Source organism: Urocampus carinirostris, chromosome 4 (assembly GCF_059441175.1).
Source record: "Urocampus carinirostris isolate Australia breed hairy pipefish chromosome 4, RoL_Ucar_1.0, whole genome shotgun sequence".
Taxonomy (NCBI): domain Eukaryota; kingdom Metazoa; phylum Chordata; class Actinopteri; order Syngnathiformes; family Syngnathidae; genus Urocampus; species Urocampus carinirostris.
The window spans coordinates 29,319,149-29,330,127 of record NC_142352.1 but is presented as its reverse complement, the minus strand read 5'-3'; the positions used below and the strand labels follow the sequence as shown (position 1 = coordinate 29,330,127).

General features: G+C 40.5%; 1 protein-coding gene and 2 non-coding genes across 4 annotated transcripts; all 3 read left to right on the top strand.

Moving 5' to 3' along the window:
* The first annotated feature begins 6,720 nt into the window (after positions 1 to 6,720).
* Positions 6,721 to 10,240, top strand: rpl12 (ribosomal protein L12). Of its 2 annotated transcripts, none has more exons than XM_088334073.1 (6): positions 6,721 to 6,889; positions 8,685 to 8,758; positions 9,093 to 9,191; positions 9,287 to 9,368; positions 9,637 to 9,723; positions 10,095 to 10,240. In XM_088334073.1, exons 1-6 carry the CDS (start codon positions 6,853 to 6,855, stop codon positions 10,211 to 10,213), a joined length of 498 nt encoding a protein of 165 aa, XP_088190199.1. In that variant the 5' UTR covers positions 6,721 to 6,852; the 3' UTR covers positions 10,214 to 10,240. The 2 variants fall into 2 exon arrangements, with proteins under 2 accessions (XP_088190199.1, XP_088190200.1); XM_088334074.1 differs by having other exon boundaries at positions 6,754 to 6,987.
* Positions 8,799 to 8,920, top strand: LOC148367239 (small nucleolar RNA SNORA65). Its single transcript, XR_015850392.1, has one exon. It is a non-coding gene; the product is annotated as a small nucleolar RNA SNORA65 (small nucleolar RNA).
* LOC148367238 (small nucleolar RNA SNORA65) lies at positions 9,895 to 10,018 on the top strand. The gene has a single exon (XR_015850391.1). It is a non-coding gene; the product is annotated as a small nucleolar RNA SNORA65 (small nucleolar RNA).
* Positions 10,241 to 10,979: the final 739 nt, after the last annotated feature.

Below are 10,979 nucleotides of genomic sequence, written 5' to 3'. Positions count from 1 at the left end.
AGTAGCGGAACATGAGAGTCAGTCTCAAAAGGCAGCTCCAGTTCCCCACAGAGATAAAGATAACATTTCTTCACCCTGAAATTGTGGTGTGGTCCTCCAAGGCAAGACTGATGAACCCCATCGAACTCCCAATGCCATCAGAAATGGAAATCACGGCCGCCTTTGAGCGCAAGAAAGCCAAGTACTTGGAGCTGGATACCGAGTACCTGGAAACTGGCTGGAAGACGACAATCTACTCGGTGCCACACACCTCTTGAAAGATGCAGGAGTGACAGGGGAGGAATTAAAGAGGGCAATAAAACACCTTAGCAGAGGAAGCTGAGAAGAGCAGATTTTGGGTCTGGTTAAGGAGGAACAACAGGAGCTGAGAAAAGAACACCTAAAACCCCCAAAACAGCCACAGAGGGGGGGAATCTATCAGCTGCAGTGAGTGGCAGGGAGACGTCCCTATCACTGCTCTGCCACCAGAAGACGTTCTAGTGATTATAGGAGTGAAACGTTGACGATTGGTAGTTTCTAACTGATGACCGTGCAGCTAACCCATCTGTTCCAGAGAAGGTGCTACAGGCAGCAATGCTAAGCAGAAAATACCAACTACCTGTTGTTTAATTAAATGATGAAAATTGTTAACTCCACAAGAAAATGCCACGACTAAATTTGTTTTAGATTTTTGGTTTTAGGCATAGGTGGTAGGAAGACCGTTATTCATACAGTATTTTTATCAACTTTTCGATGATAGAATTTAACATTTTTCATAAGTCAACTGTTGGCATCTGATAATGTCTTTAACTACTTACATCCCTAATATGCAATAAAGGCCCTACTGATGTACTGTAAGGCCATTATCGCATACAATATAATTTTGAAATCCAGTATTTTTTGTTAAAGGTGGGTTGCTTTCTCTGAGGTGTCCTTAAAAAGTTGAAAGTTGGATATTTTCTCTACTAAGTATGTGTTAACAATGCCCAACCTAGTTCAAAAAGCCCTCATATTTTTTTCCCACTTCGCCTATGTTCTTTTATCTTACTTTCATCTTTTGCGTTCAGTTGTCATTCGTTTTTAGTGGCAATGGGTTAAAGAAGTGTTTGAGATCAAAAACACCTTTTTTTACACAAGCACGTTAACCTAATGCAGTTCTATCGTATTTTGACACTAAAATCCAGATTTTTTGCTGATTTCAACGGGAACACTTGATGATCAAGAGGCCCATTATCCTGCTACAGTGGATGTTTAACCACTTAGCACCCACATGAACCTCCCAGGCTCACACATAAACACATTTATGGACATGTGCGTATTACAGTAATCCCCTGTTTTTCACTGGGTTGCATTCCAAAATTGTCTTCAATAGGCAAAACCAGCAAAGTAGAAAAAATTATTGATTAGATATCTGTAACGTATAACATATGCAACTGTAACAAAATAACAATTATATATTGACAAAGAAGCAGAACTCAAAATTGCTGTTGAATGAATGGTCTTTATCGTCATAAGTACAAAAAAATTGGTTGGTTTCTCCTTATAGGGTATGAAAGCGGTGTAAAGAGCCAGCTAGCCGCACCCTAGCATCGGGGATCCTCGTCTCGGCGATAATTAAAATACAACCGTCCCAAATGTAGCAATTTCCCACAAGATGTAGCTTTCAGGTTCCAGGTTTCATGGGTAATGGGTCTTGCATTCGTGAGATACAGGCTCGGCAGGTGGCTACTAAGAGTTGTAATGTAGTCTAGCTGTAGCAGTAGGCCAGACCTGCAGCCAGCCTATTGCCCATGTGCTACGCCTTCCCCTTCCGACAGAGTCTCAGTCGCTTCCCGAACCTGATAACAATCGACGGAGCACCCGCTGGTAAACACCATTTCTTTGTGCTTCTCTCTTTCTTCAGTGTCCTTTTTTTTTCAATATAACGAGACGCTAAAAGCTAGCTGTGGTTTGTTTTTGGGTGGGTAGACACATTGACTTGTGCACCCCTGCAAGTCACAGCTGCGCACACAGACAGTCACACAAATCACTTGCTGAACTGCCCTCGTGATAGCATTTTATGTCTCAGAACGCAATGCACGATACGTTGAAATCAATGACAATATAAACGATTGACTTCAAAATCCATGAAGCAGTGAACCAGCGATAACCGAAGCACGACATAGTGAGGGGTCTCTGTAACACTACTCAATGAAGTGCTCTTCCAACTAGTGTCCGGTCGTTTACAAACGAAATCCCCTTTCTTACTTTCAGAAATCTCTGATAAAAGTAAGATAAAAGCAAACAGGGGAGGTGAAAATAAAATTACAAAGGCCTCTTGAACTCAGATATTGTTGACAAATACTTCACAGAGAAAGTATTCTACTTTCAACTTTTTAAGGACACCTGAAACAATGCACAATACCCTTAAAGATGCTCAGTATAAACAACTTTTAAAGTTTAAATTAGGTCAAAGTTCACTTTAGATTGAAACAGTAAAGGTAATTATAAAATAGTAGGAAAATATGTTTTAATAAATTTCGTGTATTTCATTATTATAAATAATATACCATTTGAAAATAGAATCTGAAAAGGCATTTGGGAGCCGAAAAAGACGGCTCATTTTAGTGAGCGGAGTCGAAAAAGCTGATTCTCTAAAAAGAGCCAGAATTCCCATTACTACTGCAAACATCTCACCACGAAACTTATTGCTCCACCGTCCTTACTTCAAGGTGCAGAATAAAGCTTTAAGCTGAATGTCGTATCCCACAAGGAAGCCCTTTATCACCCTACCGTTTTATATTAGTTCTGGAGACACTGGCCATCTACTGTAAGAATGGCCAATCTATCAAAAAACTAAATGTTCTCAGCACTGAAATAATTATAGACACAACTCCTTTCTTGAAATATTGCCATTCATTTCCCAATGCCATAGAAAAAAATGAAAAAATAAAATCTTTGGTTTCCGGCCTAACATTGAACTTCAAATATTGTGAACTTTTAACTATACATGATACAATGTCACGGTTGCCCATTGCCCTCATCAGGGCCCGCCCGTTTGTTTGGCGCTAACTGCTTCTCGTTGCCTGATTGGCTTCCCTCCGATTTAAACTCAGTGCTCTCATTCACTCCTTGTCAGTTCGTCAACGAATCTCTGCACTTGCAAGGCTTGTATTTTGACTCTGTCCGGTATCCTGTTTGTGTATCCAGTATCCGGTATCGATCCCGCCTGTCTCGACCTGTACGGTATCTTGCTCCAGTCCCCAGTATCCGGCATCTATCCCGCCTGTCTCGTCCTGTCTGGTATCTCGCTTCGGTATCCAGTATCGATCCCGCCTGTCTCGTCCTGTCTGGTATCTTGCTTCTGTATCCAGTATCGATCCCGCCTGTCTCGTCCTGTCCGGTATCTTGCTCCAGTCTCCAATATCCGGTATCAATCCTGTCTGTCTCGTCCTGTCTGGTATCTTGCTCCAATCTCCAGTATCTGGTATGACAGGTAACTTAAAATTAGTTTTACCTGGTTATATCAGTATTATTTTCCCCCCATTTTATTAACACTCCACTTATTGAAACATGAATATTTTGTTTATTTGTTTGTTTGTACATGATTCAATTGTTTGTTTGTTTGTACATGATTCAAATTGAATCTTTTCTTCCGGCGCCGTCACGAATGGCAGCCACTCCAGCAGCTCCCGTGTTATTTTCGATTGTTCTCGATTGTTCTCAGCTCAGGGATGCTGCTGGAAATGTGAATTTCCCTTCGGGGATGAACAAAGTATCTATCTATCTATCTATCTATCTATCTATCTATCTATCTATCTATCTATCTATCGATCCTGCCTGTCTTGTCCTCTCCAGTATCTTGCTCCAGTCTCCAGTATCTGGTATCGATCCCGTCTGTCTCGTCCTGTCGGGTATCTTGCTCCAGTATCCGGTAGGGATTCTGTCTGTCCTGCCCTGTCTGGTATCTTGCTCGTGTATCGATCCCATCTGCCCCCTCCTGTCCGGTATCTTGCTCCAGTATCTGGTATCGATCCTGTCTATCCCATCATGTTTGGTATTTGGCTCGTGTATCCGGTATCAATCCTGCCTGTCTCGTCCTGTCCAGTATTTTGCTCCAGTATCCGGTATCGATCCCATCTGCCTCATCTTTTCCGGTATCTTGCTCCAGTATCCGGTATTGATCCCTTTTGTCCCATCCTGTTTGGTATCTTGCTCGTGTATCCGGTATCGATCCTGTCTGTCCTGTCCGGTATCTTGCTGTTGTATCGATCCCGTCTGTCCCGTCCTCTCCGGTAACTGCTCGTGTATCCTGTATCTGGTATCGATGCCGTCTGTCCTGTCCAGTTTCGATCTCTTCTGCCCAGCGATCGCCAAATCGCTGGCGTTTGTGTTCCCGCGCATGACTGCCTCGTTTCCCTAAAATAAAGCTTGTGTGAAAACGTTTGGGTCCACCTTCTGTTCAGGTTCTGACATACAAATTTAAAAGACATTGATAACAAAATCTATTTTGGAATATTTTGGAGTTCATCCAACAAAATAGACTAAACAAAATAAAACTGAATTTGGGAAATAAAACGAAACAATGTAAATCTCGACGAGATTTATTGATTCAACAGGACATATTTATTATTGGCGAATCCATTTGACTAAAAAAGAAAGTTTATTTAGATGTATCTACCCGGCATACTCTCAAGCAATTCCAAATAATATCATCAAGCCTAGCAACCTATTGCACTTTAACTTTATTTGGAGAAATAAACCGTAAAAAGTCACATGGTCAAAGAAAAAGGTGAAAGTTGCCTGAAAGCAATATATTTTGACTGCTTTAATGGAACCCTAAAATATGATGTATTCAAACAAGAATGACAAATAATAATTTGCTCTGGTATCCCTAACTATATGTTTAAAACGCTTGGAGGAATTTTTTTTTGTTATGTGATTTTAATACTGGAAAACTACCAATTCAATTGTTTGATTTTCACAAACAAATTCTGCTGTGCTGGAAATTACTTGATGCGCAAAACTTCTCCACACTCCATTGTCTTCTGGAAAAACGGCCATATATTATATAGGAACAGGCCATTGTTTTTTGAGGATTGTTATGATAAGAGGTGCATGGCAGATGAGTGGTTAGCGCATCTGCTGCACAGTTCTGAGGTCATGGGATCAAATCCAGCTACCAGCCTTCCTGTGCGGAGTTTGCATTTACTCCCGTGCTTGTGTGGGTTTCCTCTGGGCACTCCAGTCTTCTCCTATATTCCAAAAACATGCGTTTAAGGTTAATTGGCCGGTCCACATTGCCCCCAAGTGTGAAAAGAACGGTTGGAAAAATTGATTGCTCTCTCAGGAACCGTCCTCTTATGGTTTGGATCCTACCTCTCGGATAGGACGCACTGTGTTAAATATGGTGAAATGACATCTGAGCCTTTTAGCGTTACCAGTGGTGTTCCACAGGGTTCAGTACTTGGCCCCCTTCTTTTCAGCACTTACATGCTTCCATAAGGTGATATTATTCGCAAGTATAATATCAAACACACGTTAAGAATATTACTAGAACAGCTTTATTCCATCTTCGCAACATTGCTAAAATCCGCCCTATGCTGTCTCAGTCGGATGCGGGGATTATAATTAATGCGTTTGTCACCTCCCGTCTCGATTACTGTAATGCACTACTCTCCAGTCTCCCAAAGTCCAAAATCAAGAGCCTTCAGCTGGCACCAAATGCTGCAGCCAGGCTTTTAAGTAGTCAAAAAAGTTTGATCATATTACCCCGATTTTAGCTAACCTGCATTGGCTTTCTGTTAGCTTAAGATGTGATTTTAAGGTTCTGTTGGTACCATCCAAAATGAAGCATGGACTTGCTCCCTCATATCTTTCAGATTTAATTTCCCCACATGTTCCGGTCCGGAGCCTTCGCTCTGAAAATGCTGGTCTACTAGTGATCCCAAGAGCCAAGAAGAAAACCGCAGGTTCGAGAGCGTTCTCCATTAGGGCCCCGGTGCTGTGGAATGCTCTGCCCCCTGAGATTCGATCTGCAACCTCAGTGGAAATGTTTAAATCTAAGCTTAAAACACACTTCTATTCTATAACATATGAATAAACTATTTTTTATGTTGACGATATCTGTGTATTGTTTGTTATTGCAACATCCATTGCAGCCTGGTCATCCTGGAAGGGGGATTACTTCATGTGCGCCCCCTTCTCGAGGTTTCTTCATTATCCTCATGTTGAGGTTTTTGAGTTTTTCCTTGCCCTCATTAAGGTTTTAGATCAGGGGATGATGTAATAATAGTCTGTGGTTTGCAATAATCTGTGTTCTGTGCAGCCCTTTGAGACCCTTTGTGATTACGGGCTATACAAATAAACATGACTTGACTCCTAGGTAGGGATTTATATTATAATTAATAATCTCCCCCATTGTATTGATTTTAAAATGTCGTTATTTGTATTGTATCTACCGTCAAATTCGAAATGTAAAGGGCACCCGATTATAAACCCCACCCTCTACATTTTTAACGGAAAACCCATTTTGTATGTAAATAAGTCGCATGTGCGCACATTGAAACATGAGATATTTACAAAGAATGACTGTACACAGAAAGAGTTTTGATAATATAGGGTACCTTAACCCCTGAATGTCCCATGCTAATTTTCTTTGTATAGTATTTACAATGTTAAAAAAAAAATCGCTGTAAAAAAAATCTTGCTCCACCCACATCTCGCTGAAACCACCTCTCGCGATACTTTGTTCATTCTTAAAGCGCCATCCTACTTCCTATTCTTTCTTTCCCTCTTTGCTGGTGGCGGTGCAACAACAATCGGTCGTCCCGAATCGGGTTCATCCGACACCCTCACCAATCAAGCTAAACTGAGCTCACCCTCCATACCAACATGCCTCCCAAATTCGACCCCGGAGAGACTAAAGTTGGTACGTGTGCTCGGTTTAATGCTATGCAAAGCAGGCCTTTTAGTGCTCCTCAAGATGGCGTCGAGGTCTGTCGACGTCCACGCGCCCTATTCACAATGGTAATGTCGGGACCTAAGCCCTGTTTTAAGTCCTCTTTGACATGATACATATATTTGCTTTTAGTGTGGGGTTTTTTTTTTTCTAATTCCTATTTTGAGATAACCGACCCAAAGGTGCCCTATCATACCCACGTGTGCTGAACTGCAGGTAGCTATAGCTAATGGCTTCTTGGTGGCATTACCCAAGCATGGTAGTTTCTCACCATTTGAAGTTTAAGATAAAGCGACTCACGTTAATTGTATAGATCCGTGTAATAGATACTAGGACTGCACGATTTAGGAAAAAACCTAATTGCGATTTTTAATTTCAGACCAGAATTGCGATTTTCGATTATTTTAAAGTGAATTTTCTTAGGTTTTTTTTTTTTTGTCAGTACTCGTATCAACTTGCTTGAGGAAACCGCTTTTTCTTCTGATGAGCCTCGTTATGGTTGCTTTCGACAATTTTTTACTTTTATGATTCCTCAAGTGGTAGTAGAGTACCTACTTATCAGTGAATTGCAATAGATAGCACCTCAAGCTTATTATAATAGTAGTTCATCTCATTAGCCGTACCGCTTATCCTCAGTAGGGAATAGTAGTTCAGTCTACACAATTTTCGATGTATACATATCACAAATTAACATTTCAACTGTCCATTTGGACATGTCTTCATAACCAAAGTAAACCTCTAGCCTAGATATTAGAAAAAAGGAAATTATGAACTTTTGTTCTCTGCTCTTGCATGATAAAAATCCAGGCAGTGTTTGCTTTACTGGCTTTACTCAGAATCTGATTTAAATTTATTTTGAATGTAACGGGATGGTAAAGAGATCTGGTATCTTTATATGCTGTTTGCTTTAAAACCTAATGTATACGTGGGTACTAGTTCTGTATATATTTGTGTAGCACGCTTTTATTTTTTCCTAATTTTACTCAAGGTTCCAGAGTTGAAAGTTAAAGAATGCTGAACAGAGCATGACTAGGGAAATTACTTTGATGTACCTGATAACGAATCAGACTTGAGTGCATTGGATAAAAACATTGTAAATGTTGGTTGTTGTGTTCATAGCAGTTACTAAATGTGAATCACGGTTGCATGTATTCAATGTTTGTCACACTCTAAGCTTATGCTGCATTCCACCATCGGTAAGTCTGAATTCTACTCTGATGGTGTCTCATCTGTTTCAAGTGAATATGAATATCAAAGCTGATCACTGCAACTCCTTAATCTTTTAGATTTCCAGCAAATCAGAATTCTCGCAGGCTCTCAAATTGTGCAGGAAAAACAGCACCCGATGTCGTACTGCGTGCGCATACTCTATTTGTGTTAATGTTTTTACCGTTCACTGTTATTCCATGGGCATCGCGATTTCGTCAAATATCAGATTTAAGTACTTGATGTCAGTTTACATGACGATTGGTTTTTGTCCATTGCTGGGCAGTTGTGGCCAGCAATATCAAATATGGTAATATTCTGTCAACCCGCAGTGCCGCACCCTGCCTGGCCTTGGATATTCTTGGGTTACGAAATGCGTGTAAGCACTGAATACTGTTTAATATTAAGTAAATCAGAAAGTTTGCATGAAAGCTTGCACATCAAATTTCATTTTTGTATGCTGACTTGAGCCAGCACGGACATCTTGCGCTGCTTAATGTACTATTGAATAATTTAGGTTTACCAACATAATTTTTAACGCTACATTCATGTCTTGCAGTGTACATGAGGTGTACCGGTGGAGAGGTTGGTGCCACATCAGCCTTGGCCCCCAAGATTGGTCCCCTTGGTCTGGTATGTATTTTTACTGGGATTTACCCGAAGCAAACTGCCTCCCGCCACTGTTCTGGTCTGTGTGACTTGATGTAGTCCAGTGGAGGCTTAGAGTGACTCTACTTTAGGAAACAGAGCTGGCCAAATTGATGGCCAACCCTGTGCCAAAAGTGAGATACATTTTTCATTGGTAGAGAAAAAAGGTTCATCATAGTTACCCAAGTTCTTATCATTTACATCTTAAACATAGTTCTATTTTTGAAGAAAATGTTTCATTGTGTGACTTAAAAAAAGCAACTTACAGGTTCAGTATTTGTTTCAATTACTGAGATTGACTTTCATTATTGTCTTGCAGTCTCCCAAGAAAGTTGGTGATGACATTGCTAAGGCCACTGGTGACTGGAAAGGTCTGAGAATCACTGTGAAGCTCATTATTCAGAACAGACAGGCAACGGTAAGAACACTTATGGTCCCTCTTAAAATTAGGACACATTTGATTACCACGGTTTGAGTAGAACTGAGGCTTTGGTCATGATTGTGTTTTCATAGATTGAGGTGGTTCCTTCTGCCTCTGCACTCATCATCAAAGCTCTGAAGGAGCCCCCCCGTGACAGGAAGAAGGTCAAGAACGGTAAGTGACGGCTGTATAATATCTTGATTGCTTATAAAAATAAATTCCATTTAGTTGAAGCAAAAACAGTGAATATCATTGGTCCTTTGATTTTCAGTGCATGTTGTATTTTCATGACTAAGGTGCAGTGTTCAAAAGCACAATCTCCGTATTTCTTTATTTAGCACATTAGTGCACTGTACAAAAAAGCGTTGCTGTTGAGCTTAAATCTTGTGAACTGATTCTCAGCTCTTAAACAACAAATAACGATAGTATTTTTTTTATCCAGTGAAGCACAGCGGAAGTATTACCTTTGATGACATCGTCGGTGTTGCCCGTGCCATGCGACCCCGTTCCATTGCCAGAGAAATGTCGGGTACGTCATTTAGCCACACTAGGCTTATGTAGACTGGTCTTTGATGGTAAAATGTTTGCTGTTGTGCAATGCATTGAGGTTCATTGGAAGTTTCAATTGGTACTTTTCAAGCCAGAGAAACGTGACAAAGACGGCACAAGGTCTTAATTTACTTCTGTTGTGTAGAAGCCTCCCGCCACTATGCCTGTCACAGTGACAGGAGTATGATCCAGTGGAGGCTTAGATTGACCCGGCTTTAGGAAACAGAGCTGCCCAATCAAATGGACAACTCTGTGCCGAAAAGTCTGGAACAAAGTTGACTTTTTTTAGAAATCTAATGTAGCAGCTGTCATTGACACTATTTATCTAATAGTTTTCTTTTTGTTCCTCAGGAACTATCAAGGAGATTCTGGGTACCGCTCAGTCTGTCGGCTGCACAATCGATGGTCGTCCTCCCCATGATGTCATTGATGACATAAACAGTGGCAAAATTGAGTGCCCATCTGAGTAATAAAATGATGGGAATTGAATAACTCGATGTGTATGGACTTAATTTTCTTCATTTCTGTGGAATGGTTTTACTACACCTTGATAAACTTTTTTTATTTTCAGACTGTAAATGTTAGATTTCAAAGGACAGTGTATTTAGTGCTTCCAAGTTTTAAACTCTTATTTTTTTTGAAAAATGGGCGAATACCTGAACCTATAATGCAAATGTAAACTTGCAAAAATAAACCTGTACAAATGTTTTACACCGTCTTAAACAAGCTGGTAGTTCGGATGCAGTTACGATCTATTTTAGCAGTTGCTATAAAACTGCACTCTGTAGGCTTATCAAACATGTTGGATTTTTATCTAGCTATATTTCTGCGCATGCAGAACAAATTTGAACCAGATTCCACCCCTGGCTAGAGGGCAGTAATGGATACTTTTTCGCCTTTGACAGGCTCAGCCTAGTACTTGGCTTGGATGCACTGCAAACTTGTAGTTTATAGCTCGAGTTTAGTACACTGGTGAGTTGTTTCCGGTGTAAAATGCTTTTATTCAGTTGGTGCATTAGATGCCAAATATATTATTTTCCCCTATTTTTAATGTGTATATGTAGGGGATGCAACCTAAAGTAGGCTGATAAAGTGTGATACTGAAATCCGGTTACGTTAAAGGTTTTTAACTATATTGTTTTACTGAACTGGTCTGCTTGGGTTTTCCCTATAGCCAAAATTTACACCTTCCTGATTTTCCCTTTGTAAACTACTGCCGCTGATTGGTGGCCAGGT